At 34.7% G+C, this 14,167-nt stretch overlaps 2 protein-coding genes across 2 annotated transcripts; one reads left to right on the forward strand and one right to left on the reverse strand.

The window, feature by feature from the left end:
• Nucleotides 1-370: 370 nt before the first annotated feature.
• LOC111485143 (anthranilate phosphoribosyltransferase) lies at nucleotides 371-6,043 on the forward strand. The gene is made up of 10 exons (XM_023131892.1): nucleotides 371-894; nucleotides 1,593-2,072; nucleotides 2,169-2,326; nucleotides 2,580-2,663; nucleotides 2,783-2,835; nucleotides 3,055-3,136; nucleotides 3,620-3,727; nucleotides 3,897-4,020; nucleotides 4,137-4,222; nucleotides 5,675-6,043. Exons 1-10 carry the CDS (start codon nucleotides 516-518, stop codon nucleotides 5,894-5,896), a joined length of 1,776 nt encoding a protein of 591 aa, XP_022987660.1. The 5' UTR covers nucleotides 371-515; the 3' UTR covers nucleotides 5,897-6,043.
• An 888-nt stretch (nucleotides 6,044-6,931) lies between these two features.
• Nucleotides 6,932-13,575, reverse strand: LOC111483080 (ribose-phosphate pyrophosphokinase 4). Its single transcript, XM_023129208.1, has 7 exons — nucleotides 13,114-13,575; nucleotides 12,344-12,659; nucleotides 12,098-12,193; nucleotides 11,823-11,891; nucleotides 8,391-8,519; nucleotides 8,215-8,314; nucleotides 6,932-7,431 (listed from the first exon to the last, which is right to left on the reverse strand). The coding sequence occupies exons 1-7, from the start codon at nucleotides 13,518-13,520 to the stop codon at nucleotides 7,298-7,300; spliced, it is 1,251 nt and encodes a 416-aa protein (XP_022984976.1). The 5' UTR covers nucleotides 13,521-13,575; the 3' UTR covers nucleotides 6,932-7,297.
• Nucleotides 13,576-14,167: the final 592 nt, after the last annotated feature.

The raw sequence follows: 14,167 nt of genomic DNA on the forward strand, positions 1-14,167 counted from the left end.
ACAATTATTTTTTTTTAAATTAATTAAAAAAACAGGGTTTAAGTTAATTAACGTATTTTAAAATGCTTCAAAATTATTCATTAAATATTTAATACGATTTTCTAAAAATATTTAATTTTATTTATTTTTCTAAAAAAATCGAAATTTAAAGAATGGTTTCATTAATTTGAGATTTTAACTAATACAAAAGAGTAAATTAATTTTGTTTTAATAAAATTATTCTATATTATAAAACAATTAATTCGTTTCAAAACGAATATAATAAATCAAATGGATTAAATATAATAAGGAGCCGAGAGTTCAAATACCAATAAAAAAGAAGAAGAAGAATAATAATAAATAAGAAAAAAGAAGGAGATCGTCCAATGAAAAACTGTGAAGGAAATGCTTCCTTTGAGCTCTTGTAAGATAAAGACCAATATAAAATGGCAATTATAAAATTCCAGTAGCCGTGTTCCATTTTTTTTGTGCCATTTCCAGACAAAGTTTGCAGCGAGTAGAAGATCGAGATCGACATGAAAGTTCTCTGCCATCCTGAATCTTCGTTCTTTCCTGCACATCAGACTCGCTGGATAAAACACAGAGATCTTCTACGTTTGCAGATTCAAACTCCATTGGTATTTCCAGTTAAAGATCGAGGACGTTGGATTAGAGGGAAGCGGATATGCTTGACCGCGAAAGCTGAACTAGATTGGGCAACGATGGACCAATTAGGACTTTCAGAATCTGATGTGCAGAGTCCGGCAATTTCCACTTCGTATCGTAGTTTGAATTTGCCGAAGCCAAACCAGACGGTGCTGGAAGCTCAGGCTAGGGTTTGCACAGGACCTACACAGACCAGGCCGCTCGGCGAAGAACAAGCGTTTAAGGTGTTGGACACAATTTTAAGATCAGGTACTTATTTCTTTCTTTCTTTTTTTAGGAAACATCAGGTACTTCTATATTCGTTACTAGTTACGTTTCATTCGTCGTTTATATTACCGGGCGAATTTGGTGCTGGAGGTGAGTAGGATTGCTGATATTTGAGGAGAAGACGAGAGGTAGAACTCTTGAAAACGTGTTCTCCCATACGAGGCTAAAAATCTGCTGAACTTGTTGTTCCTTCAGTTAAATGTTTCTGTGCTTGACGAGAAAGAAAAATTAGGCGTCCTCACTCCAACCTTATTCTGATATATTTTGCCATAATTGTCGCGGTTTAGAAATAATAATTAATTGGAATGATAGTTATAGAGAACTTCTATAAAATTTCAAGTTGAACTAGTTCAGCACTAAAAACCTGTATACATTTTCTTCCATACAAGGCCAAAATTCTGGAGAACTTGATCTTCCTCAAGTTCAATGGTTCTGTGTTTGACAAGAAAAATATTTATGTATCATCTATCCAGTGTTGTTGTTGGCTAAATTTTGTCATTGTAGTCATGGTTTATAAATACACAATAAATTGGAAAGATAATGAAAAAGAACTTAAAATTTTAGTCAATCCTGTTCTACGAAGCCTATTTAACTGACACTGCTGGATGTCGCATTTATGTAATGCTTCTATTTTGCCTGAAGTGGAGGAGTTTGTTATCTTATCATTGTCAATGTTTCAGCTAAAGGGGATCTTAAAGGCGAAGAGGAAGTGTCAAGATCACAGCTAGGAGCATTCTTTTCTGCAATGACTATACGCGCAAATGTCTTTCCTGAGGCAACTCAGTGGAGTGAAGGGGAAAAGAAGGCAATGACCACATTTTGGCCACTCCTGGTTCGAGTTCTAACTCCTGATGTAATCTTCCTTGCTGATCCTGAGGGTACTATTATGGGAGGGAGTTCGATTGGGCCTCAATTTATTGGGCAGGGGTCCTGTGAAATGAGGTTGGTTGGTGCTCTTAGAGAAATTTTAGCAGGAGGGCATCTAGGGTATGAGGAGGTCCACGGGGTGATGAGAGATGTGCTTCCACTTAAAACAGAAAGCCAGGTGTTGTCGGGAGTGAGTCATTCACTGCTTTCAGCCTTTCTAATTGGTCAACGTATGAACAGGGAAACTAATCGAGAGCTCAAAGCACATTGCCTTGCATTTGATGAAGAATCCGGTAAGCATTTTTCACTGATTAGTATATTTATGTGGTACATCAAAATCAAACCATGGCTCTCGTGATTAAGTATTGAATAATGAATATTGAAAATAGGTCCTACTCCAGTTGCTGATGTTAGATCATTGACTCATTATGGGGAACCTTATGATGGAAATACACGTTATTTCAGGAGCACATTGTTTGTTGCTGCGGTTAGATCCTGTTATGAGGAATCTTGCTTGCTCCACGGTGTGGATTGGATGCCCCCAAAGGTCAAATCAGGCTTTCTTTTTCTTTTTCTTTTTTCTTTTAGCAAACAGGTTATTGATTATTCCCTGCAGATAAGCTTCAATACAACTGATAAAAGCATGTCTTATCCAACTCATTCCATCGCTCCAATCCAAAATCTTAATTGTTATTTGATAGAATGTTCTTTTTATGTTAAACATGATCTGGTGCTCTATGAACGGAGTGTATCTTTTTTAACTTTGTTTGTTCAATTCTTCCATTGGTCATCTTCTATAGGGTGGTGTTACTGAAGAGCAGATGCTGAAATTTATGGGCGCGAACACAAACTTAATGCCCTCACATGCTAAAAGACTTCTTGAGGTTCACTATTTTCTGTTTGACTTTCACATATACATTAATTATGATCCTGTGTTATTCTCAGTTATGCACGTAATGTCATATTTCATCTTAATCTTTTTTCTACCACTAATATATTTCAGGATGAGGAGGTTGGTTTTGCTTATGTAAGTCAGCGTGAAGCTCGCCCATCGTTGTATGAATTCTAATCAGTTTGCTAATTGTCATTGTGTATTTATTGTTGTAGAACGTGCCTTTTCTTCTCTCTAATGTTTGGATTTACCAGTATTATAATAGCCATATACTGATAGTTCTTTCTAGTTGTGGTCCCTAATTGATCCAACCCAGTTTGGCATATTTAACCTGTTTCTTATTATTTGAGCGAAAAGAGCATTCTCTTTTGTTATATTTGTAGATATTCATTGGTTGGGCTGAGAGATCACATAAAGAAACGGCCACCATTGGCAACGACTGAAAAGGTTCAGCAGTTTGTGAAGGTGATATTGATCTCCACGTTTTTGTGTGATCAATCTTTAGCATGTTATGTGCACTTCACATGATCTTTCAGTTTGATAGTATATTACGAGACATGGGTTTTATCTTAAGATAACCAATAAGTGATTATTTGAATATCAGCAACAGTATAAAATTGAACAATAACAATATGATATGAAGGATATATTCATCAACTTATTGGTAGATTTGCTTAATAGCCAATGACAGAACCCCAAGTTTCTCATGATGTTGATTGGACATTTACATGGTTCGTGTTAGCTTAGGAATCTATAAAAATGACTTTCTTTATCTGAAAGTGGTTAAATGTATAATTTCAGACATGTTCTACATTATAAATGTTAAATATGCACATGATTATAAAACTGTTGATTGATTTGCTTCTTCCCAATAAATAGGTAGTCGGTAGTAATTTGCTACTGGTATTGTCTAGATAAGTAACGTTCAGAGGATAATGCTTAATGCAGGCTAGAGGGAAGGAAGCTATTGTGACTGGATTCTATCATCACGGTTATGAAGAACCACTTCTAATGCTAATGAGGAGAAGGGGTGTTCATTCCGGCTTAGTGGTGAAGGTTGGAATTTAATCTATTAAATTATCCTAGAAATCATACGCTCCTCGCTGGATGTTTTTTAAGCTCACTTGTATTCATGAAATAAAACATTGATTATATTTGGGCATGCTATAGCATTGCATTAATGTATAAGGTTTCTGAAGTAACATTTCTCTCACTCTTGTTACAGGGTGAGGAAGGAGCCCTCTCAATGACGACAAGGTTGCGGTCAGCCGATGCTTCAAAAGGACTTCCTGTCAACTACTGTTCCGGTTTTCGATCATTGAGCAAGCAATCAGCGTTTGAAGTTGATGGTTTAAACATCAACCCTTAAGTTTTTCTGGCTTACTAATTCTGAATATCAAGTTGAAGATCAGTTTAACCTTTTTGGCATGAATTCACGTAAAGAATGAAACAATTGTGTTTGCAGGAGTATCTCGTCATAGTTTCAGCCTGGCGGTCAATGCCGCAGACTATGGATTTCAACCCACTGATACTCCCAGGACTGATAGATCGGTACTTTCTTTACTTTTTTCCCTAATTATTATTTCCATCTCTTTTTTCCAACACTTGGGACGACCTTGTTCTAATACAGATAAAATTTGTGGTTTAATCCAATTTTTACCGGAGAATGGGGAGGAATTAGTTATTAATTAAGCTAAATTACAAGTCAGTTGGGTCTCACTAATTCCCAATTTTAGAATTTTGTATCTAATAGATCTTTTATAATTAAAAAAAAAAAATAAAACTAAATCGACATGAACTGAACTGTATCTATTAAAATTCGGAAAGTTTAAATTCTTTTGAAAATTTAAAGATTAAATTTATAATTTTTAAAGTTTAATACTAAATAAGTACAAAATTGAAAGATGAGTAACTAAAATTTAAATTCAACCTATAAATTAAAGTAGGCTGGGAATTTGAAGAATCCTAAAGATGTCAGGTTTGCAGCCTTTTCTCTATTTTGTTTCTAGAAAAGAAAAAATCTCAAAGATACAGTAAACATATGCTTTCTGTAACCGGTCAGAAACCCTTTTTGGCAAATTTCTGACGGGTGATTTTCCCAAGGAAAAGGAGTTGGGGTAGGGACTTATTAAAAGCTCATTCCCCGTTTGGCCCAAAGGACTTAACAAAGAAGGACTTCGTTACCCCACTCCACGGACTTCAGCGCTCTTTATTGTTGAAGTCTACACACTCCACAGCCCTCGATTGATTTTTCACCCAGCACTTCCAACCCCTCTCTGATATTCACTCGTCTCTCTCTTTGAAACTCTGGGGTTTGGTTTTTCTCTCTCTTCTATTTTTCTTCACCTTATACGGTTCATCTCTAATGTGTAGTTAGTTTGATTTGCTCTCTCTCTGTTCTCTCTCTCTCTCTCATTCCATTTTTCTTTTCCTGCTTTATTGCTCTCGTTTTTTCTCTCTTCCACAATGTATTTATTTGAAATATTTTTGTGGCCAAAAGTATGTCTTCTAATATATATTTTTTTTTGTTAGTAATTATCGACCCCAACCCATTCTTACCAAGTAGACATCTTCAAGCTTTTTGTTCTTATCACGACCCTTAATAGCCATTGGACCTTCAAATTGTATGTGTTATTTTCTATTATATTCGTGCAATTTTATAAATCTAACATATTTTGTTTATTATCATTAAAGTTGATATTTAAAGAAATTTGTAAAATATACATTAAAAGAAATCTCAAGCGTAGAATTCATGGGAATATATCCTTAATAATGAAAATTTTAAAACTTGTGCTAAAAACAGTAAGACAAAAAACAGGCTAATGTAAAGATAGACATGATTGCCTAGGTTCGGAAGTGCTTGTGATCATTCAAATCCTATATGGATCTTAATTATCCAATGGCTTTCGTTTCTTTTTTATTTGTTGTTTACATTAGGATTTTATGTAATTTTATTATTCAGCGGTGCACTCTTTCATTGATTTGCAATGTGTGTATCTTCAGGTGTCAAAGAACATAGAGCTGGGCCTAGCAGCTCTTAATGGTGAAAAAGGACCAGCATACGATAGAATTGTTTTGAATGCTGGGATGGTGGATCACTTGTTGGGATGCAATGGTGCTGAAGATGTATCCGTAGCGCTGGATAGGGCAAGAGAAGCCATCGACAGTGGCAAAGCTCTTAAACGTCTCTTGAACTATATCAAGATTTCTAACAAGTTGAAGTAAAGATTCTCTACGGCACTTCTTTTTTTACTCAGATTCCTTCATTGTCGTTCCTTTTCTTTTTTAATCTTTTGCAAGGCGAAAATGGTTTCGAGAATGTTGAGGGAGTGAAGTGGACCCGCTTTGCCCATTTTATACATTAGGTTTACAGATGATTGTGTTTTTTTTTTTTTTTTTTTTGCGAGGTTTTCCCACATTTTACAAATGTTTTATGTCCAACACTGTTCATAATCTAGCATGGCCAATAATAATGATACCCAATTCTCAATTACCTATTCCAATTGGATTTAACGACGTTCTGGAAAATAGACCGTCTAGCCTACTTAACTAGGGTATTTAAATTTTCAAGAGCATTTTTTTAAGATTATATTTAAATTCTGAAAGAAAGAGGGAGATGCATGTGAATGAAAAAACTTCAAAAACCGACAAAATATTTTGCTCTCTTTCAGAAATAAAATATAATTAAAAAAAAAGCTTCAAAAACGGACATGCAACTTGTTTTCCTCTTTTAAATTTTATGCTTTTTCTATTAAAATAATGTTTATAAGCTGAATTTTTCTAAAATAAAAAAACATATAATTGAAACCCTATTTGATTCTTTAAAAAAAAAAAAACAAAAAATAAGAAGAAGAAAACTAAACTTGCAAATAGCACTCTTATAATCAACTTTTCAAGAGTGTATTCAAAATTCATGGAGAGGTTGAAAAGCTAAGAAAAAACAAAAGAATTTAAAAACTTGTTTTTTTTTTTTTTTTTTTTTTTTTTTTTTTTTTTTTTTTTTTTTTTTNTTAAAATGAAATTCAGACAAAATTTGTGAGAGAAGAAACAAGCACAATTTTAAAAATAAAAGGTTTGTAAAAAATAGGTTTGTAAACAATCATTCCACTTCTAAATTTCTGTATTTTTATTTTGTTATTAACGTTTTAAAAGTAATTTCACAATTCAAACCAAATTTTGAAAATGAAAAAAAATAATCTAAACTTGCAAGCTAATAACAAAATCATTATAATTATTATAAAAATAAAAACGTTATAGACGGGTCCTAATCAATCTTCCATTTACCATTAGATATACTGACCAAGCATATGATGAGCCTTGATATGCAGATGTTTCATTTATGGGAGTGAGAACCTTCGCACGGCAGAGTCTTTCAGTCACGTTGCTGGTTCGTGGCTTTAAAAGACGAGACCAACCCACTGTTGCCGGTGGTTAGGTGGATCCTCAATCGTGCGTCCCAACTCAAAATCCATACAACAATTATTTGCTACTAAAAAGCAATAGTGATCAAACACAATATACGTAATACACAAAAACATTAACTCGAACGGAAAGTCAAGACCGAAGCAGAGCTCACATATTGATCTCGCGATTGAAAAAGGCTTCAAATAACCCTTTGCTCCTCTGCTATATACGAAGCGCTGCAGCTATAGAACCCGCAAGGCTAAGAACTTCAAAAGGAGCTTTATTCGCCACTTCTTTAACAGTCAATGGGCACGAATCAGTAATCCAGAAGTAGGTCAGCCCGTTCTCTGGATTCCCTGTAAATGACAGCAGCTTTAAGGAATGATAACCGAAGATATACATGCAGGCAGCATTTGATTAATTATCAAGTTCAAATTCTACTGTACTTTCAAGTTTTAAAAATTAACTATTTTGGTCTCTTAAAATTTTAAAAACGACAAAACAAATGGACCAAAATAGTCACTTTTAAAAGACCAAAATAAATATTTTGAAAGTATTGGACAAAAATGAACCAGAGTTGAAGTTGAAGGTACAGTGACCAAAACGAACTAAAACCTTCGTTACTTCATTTTTCTCTACCACGACTAATCAATTCTACATGTTGCAGCCACAGTACCATAGAGAGTTGCAATACGCAAAGCAAAGTCATAAGTACTAAACCTTCGTTACTTCATTTTTCTCTACCACGACTAATCAATTCTACATGTTGCACGCCACAGTACCACAGAGAGTTGCAATACGCAAAGCAAAGTCATAAGTACTAAAAATACAGATACCCTCAGAACCCTCGAGTTGATGTTGGAGTAAAGACTGGTCAACAAGGATATTTCAGTCGCTGATGGTTTCAAAATTTTTAAGATCAGTTTGGTCTGGATATGTGGGAAGTGTGGGGATCAACCCAACTTTGTAGTCTATAATCTTCAATGTATTTTCAAAACTTAACGATTCTATTTCTGGCGGTTGGGCTTCGTGAAGGACAATTTTACTCCTTTCCCTTTTAGTTGGGGATTATGTATCCCACACGCATATAATAGAATAACAGTGTATCAATATAAGGTTAATAATAGAGCAAATAATACCTCCATTATCATGTTTAAAGCGTTGCCACGATCTATTTGGAAAAATCCCGTGTGTTACATAAGCACTGATTTTTGCTGCTCCATGTGCAGCCAACACTTTCTAGAATGAGAAGAGAGTAAATGCGCATTCCATAATATGTCTTCAATAAGAGATTCAAACGCAAGTAATTAGTTACCTGACACTCTATAAGAGTTCCACCTGATTGAACCAAATCATCAACAATCACAACATGCCGTCCTTTAGGATCTCCCTCCTTTAGGCGCACAATTCGTTGTTCTCCTTCCCGAACTTTGGCACACACAATCTAAAATATCGATAAGATCATCGTGCAATCAGCAGAACTTAAAACAAGGCTTAGCATTGCAGAATACAGATTATTGTGCAATGTTCCTCGTGGAAAATATATCCTGGAGGGCACAGTTGAAATTATATGTTTGTCTAGACCATAATTTATTTTCCTTGCTTGTTTGAGTATGTGTTGGAGTATGGAACATAACGATGGCCAGAAGGGAGTTCAAAGCAGTTATTCAAGGCTGTAGGTCCAAAACGCACCAAAGATCCCGGGTCCAGCCCTTGGGGCAGGTGTGGATGCCCCCTGGTATGGGGAAGGAGACAAGCTCCTACTCCCGGTTATAGAATAGTTGAACTTATAATAGAGAACGACATGTTGTCTATCAAAGGTTTTTTGGAAGTGGGAATACAAAAGATGTGAATAATCAGGTCATCTTTTTTTGGATTCCCTTCTTTTAAATAACTGTTTACGAGTGTTAACCCATTATCTACCAGAAAAATTAAATGGCTCTATCCAGACCTCGTGATTAGAAATATACATTTAGCCTATCACACTAGGGTACTCCAGTCGCTACTGACCACAATACCAGTTTAATCAATAAAATATATATATATATATATGCAATGATTGATCAATAAAAACAAAATATTAAAACCAAAGAAGTGAGTTAAAAAAGTATCTTACTTTAAAAAGATCTTTAAAACTTGGCCTTAAGAATGCATACCAAAGATTTATCAATAAAACCACCCAAATAATTATAACGAAGAAAAAAAGATATATTTTCTTTTTGAATCCATTAGAATAAAAATATCAAGATATCTTTTTTTTTCTTTTCTTTTCTTTTCTCTCTCTCCCTTTTTTTTTTTTTTTTTTTTTTTTTTTTTTTTTTTTTTTTTTTTTTTTTTTTTTTTTTTTTTTTTTTTTGTCTTCAAACAAACTGCCATCTAAGTCTGAATTTAAGCCAGAGTATAATTCAATTAGTTAAGACACATACACTCGACTAAAAGATCAGTTTGAATCTCTATACCTCATGTTGAACTCAAAAAAAAGAACAAGGCTAGTTTCAATACACGACACAATGTTAAGACTTATATTCGCATTGTAAGTCCTTGGCATATCTTGTTTATTCACTACGACATTTTCAAGATCACCTATGAAGCCAATTACATAAAATTTGAAGAGGTTCAGAGGCTACTGAGCATTATGGTAAACCTCTAAGAAATTGCCCAGATAAAAGGGTGTAGAATCCGGAGCAATCAGTGAACTGCTCTGCGAAATATTTACTTCAGCAGTTTGTGGACAAATCAGAGACTACTGAGAAAACATTCTGAAGGTTATTTGGAAACACAAAATGCCAAAGAAAACGAAGTCCTCATGGACATTACTCCTTGGAGTTAATCCAAGCGAGGTTGTTAAAAAAATATCAGGAAGATGATGTCAAATTCCAATTGGTCCCAGCCTTGTTTCAAAGTAAACTCAATTCAGTTCTTACTGCTTGAATGTCTGTTCCAGGGAGTTCAGAACGAGCTATTGGATATCTGAATGCCCAAGCCAATATCCTACAGACTGTGTGGAGATCGATTGAGAGAACATGCAAGAAATTGTATGGGTGAATGAAGTTGGTGCACTTTTTGGGAGCTATGGCTTGAGCGAAGTAATAGAACTTTTGTGGGAAAAGGAAGGGAATGGAGGAATTATGGGCGTTGACAAAACTCATTGCTACAAAATGGTATTCTCTATAGCTAAACCTTTTTGTTCACCCACCAAGAGTAATTAGCAAATTTTGGAGTAATTTTTTGAGTGTTTCCAAGATAGGGATATAATTTTTTGAGAGCTCATAAGATAGGGGTATATTTTGCTTCCCCTATTGTATTTTTCATAAATCAATGGAAGTTTCCAATTGTGGAAAATAAATGTTAAATAGAGAGCTGAACTAAATTCTGGTTCACATATTCAAACAGGCCCTTCAAATAAAAGCTACATTTCCCATGATCATCCAAAATTTAGCTCATCTTGCAAGTATGACTTGCAGTGTTTATAGTACATGCAATGTATCTAAATATTAAACAAATCATGCTAAATCTATGATATAATTACCATCATCAAATTTGCTTAGTACTCATGCTTGTGAATCTAAAACTCATACTTGCAAACAAATGACTAGAAATAAAACAACTTGCATTTTCATGCAAATATCTACTTAAATCATTTAAGCTATAAAAAACCAATTCTTTTAAATGTTTTTAAAATATGATGATGTTCCTGAAACAACAATGAGTTCTAGGAATCTTAGGTCCCTCCTGAAATAGACACCAATCCCAGGTATAACAAGAGCATAAAGATAAGTTGCATAACTAAATAATTTGAAGCCACGAGTTAAAATTTCTACGGCTATCCACTAGTAATAGCTCAATTTTCCAGACATCAAAATTTACGAGGTCATATATTGTCTCATGAGATTAGTCACAATACACCGAAGTAATTCAAAATGCCTATGTTTTAAGAAATCTTCATCTCTAGGTATTCCCAATTTTGACTTCATCTCTATGTTTTAAGAAATCTGTCTCATGAGATTAGTCACGATACACAAAACTAACTCAAAATGCCTATGTTTTAAGAAATCTTCCTAATTGACTTCCTATTATATAATTGTATTTCTTTGATTTTTGAGTCCACCCCTTTCATCCCAAATTTCCATTAATGTTTTAAGTTCATATAAAAACTTGTCCGCGCTATCCTCACTATCCCAAACCTTCTAGCTTGAAGCATATGAAAATCACTCCACAGTTGGTTAGGTTCAACTCTGCTGCTAGAAAATTTTGTCACAATCTTAGTGAAACTTAGTATTTTGCAATTTTACTGTGGCAATTGTGAAAAACCATAAGCATATTAGGGCTAGCATAACTTAATACTTCTATAAATATTAAATCCATTACGTGATTATTTAATGGCCGTTCTGTTTTCTAAACAAGGACTCATTTTGTTCACCCTGAGAAAGATTTCTACATTGTACTTCTTGTATTTCCTCTAATACAATCTTGAATCCAGAACTTGCTAATGTGGAAAATCGTATATTAACTAAATTGATTGCTAACCAGTTGAAATTACTTGCAAAGATAAGTCCTAAAAACTAAAAGTAACTTATTCAGCTATCTGAGCAGTGGAGAGCCTGTTACACTTGATACCCCTGTTTACTGATATCCATTATGGGCCTCACACAGTCAATCATATTCTCTCATGACAAGGAAGATCATTGACTTTTTCTGAATGAAAGTTTGGCTTCTCATAAAATATATACATATATAATCTATTTACCGTAGGAAAATGCTGCAGCTGCTTATGAAATCTTTTCCATGCTCCATCATCAGGAAAAGCAATTGCTACCTAGAAAGCAGAAAATTCTGTCACTTCAATGATATAGATACTACAAAATTCTAGAACGATCTTATCTCATAATGCAGTTTGAGACATATTAAAAAATCAAGAACGATCTAAAATAAACTTCTATGAAAACATCCACAATCGTATCAACGTAAGCTATAAATGAACACGTAGGAAGAAACAATAGTACATAGAAGACGAGAACTTACATTGTCAGAATCTGGCAACTGCTGCAATCTATTTTTTAGCAAAGGAATTCCACTTTCAAAGCAAGGTAAAATATTGTCCCCAAAGTAAAACCTCTCCTGATGAAAAATAGCAAGAAGTGCTTAATAAGACAGCCACCGAAGAGGAAAAAACACTAAAAAAAGGTGACGAAGAATTCTTACAGGAAAGTTATATGCTAAAAAGGAAAGTTCTGATCATTTTATATTTATAGATAGTAGCTATTGAACCTGCAAGGCATGAATGTCAAAAGTCACAAGGCTCGTTGGTCCTCCTCTTGAAATTGGTATATTCGATAGGATCCGCGCAAGAGTAAAAGCAGTTGCAACATCTCCTTCATCCTCCATGCGCTCAAAAGTTCCAGTTGGAAAGAAGGGAAGAACAAGCGTAAATGAAGAGATGAACAATTTCGGCAGAGCATAAATAACGGAGAGTTGCTCAAAGATTACAGTTGGTGAACTGAAGGATGCAAGAAAAGCCACATGATGTCCACGAATTCCTTGTGCATTAGGTATAAATATGTTCGGAAATCCATCCTCAAACTTCCTAACATAAGAACGTAGTAAGCATTAATCCAAAGGATTTCTGATTTTGAAGAAATTTTAACTAGAACGAATACAAGTAGAAATTAGAAACTTAAACAGCTTGTGTTTATCATGCTTTAATCAATGATATGAGAGGCACGTAAATACATTTTCCACCAGCAGAATACGCAATATTGTTTTGAAGTGAAAATACTGTAAGTTCGAAAACACAAGAGTTTCCAAAATCTCAACTACTCGACATTGTGATCAGGAGCAATACAATCTCAGCAGCTGCATATGCGGTGAAATTTTGAGGTCTGAAATGAAAACTCTCAATTGAAAGCACATCTATACATTCTCGATCGTCACAGCGATAAGCCGTAGTCAGAATTAAAAATACTGCAACGATTAGAAAACTATCCAATGAAGCTTCTCCTAGATATTTCCTACATTATGGCTAAAATAATCTAACTAACCTCCATGAGATATTACGTAGCTCAATTCCATCAGACTCAGCGGCGATTTTCTCCGCGAGAATCTTCGTCTCCGCGCAGAAAAATAGGCAGATCTTCTTGGCGTCGCTTTTAGAAGTCAATTCCAGACCGGCGGCGGCGACTGAGGCAGCAGCCATTGGTACGGAGGACGAAGTAGAAGCAGAATTTTGAATTGAGGAAAAAGGATCAGTACCAGGAACGCTTTCGATAGTCCACGGATAAGGATTCTCGAAATTCTTGATCTCGCACGCAATGCGGTTCTTTATCTTTGTCTTTGAACATCCGATGGCGTATGTTCTAGAAAGTATTACCGACGACGAACTTCGAGAGGATTCGACGCGTGTGTTAGGGCTTTTGAACAGAAATAGAAGAGAGCGGTTTGCCGCCATATGGCCGATGTGACTCTCGCGACTGGCGCCGTTTTATGCTGCACTTGGTTGCCTCTTTAACCGTATAAAGTCTATTCCGGTTGCTGGTGCCAGGAATAGTATGCAGTCAAAAATACCCCCGGGCATATAAAAGCGCGCGTTGTTCTGCTGGGTAAAAATGTAAATATCTCAAACGACGACGTTTCAACCTTAGTATGTTTGCAAAGCGGATTTCCCGAGGCCGGCTGCATTTTGCCCTTCCGTGTCATTCGACTCATTTCCCAATCCATTAATTTACTTTGACACTACAAAAATGGAAAAGGACGAATTAGTTATTAATAAATTTTGGAACTTTCCGACGTGTTTATTTGGTAACTTTTAAATAATCTTTTATAAATTCAAATTTTAAAACAATAATTGATCCGGATATAAATTCAAAATTCTAATTATATGTTTATTAGATAAGTAAATTTAAAAAAATATATAGGTTAAATAAATTAAAAAAAAAGTAACACAAATAGAGATGTGACCTTTTATCACGCTGACACAAATAGAAATGTCAATTAATACACAAAAAATTTAATTTTGTAAATGATGTTGACAGCATGTTTTAAATTGATAATATAAACACACTTTACTGCAAAGTAAGGGATTACAAATTGGCATAC

Source organism: Cucurbita maxima, unplaced genomic scaffold (assembly GCF_002738345.1).
Source record: "Cucurbita maxima cultivar Rimu unplaced genomic scaffold, Cmax_1.0 Cma_Scf00001, whole genome shotgun sequence".
NCBI classification, from domain to species: Eukaryota; Viridiplantae; Streptophyta; class Magnoliopsida; order Cucurbitales; family Cucurbitaceae; genus Cucurbita; species Cucurbita maxima.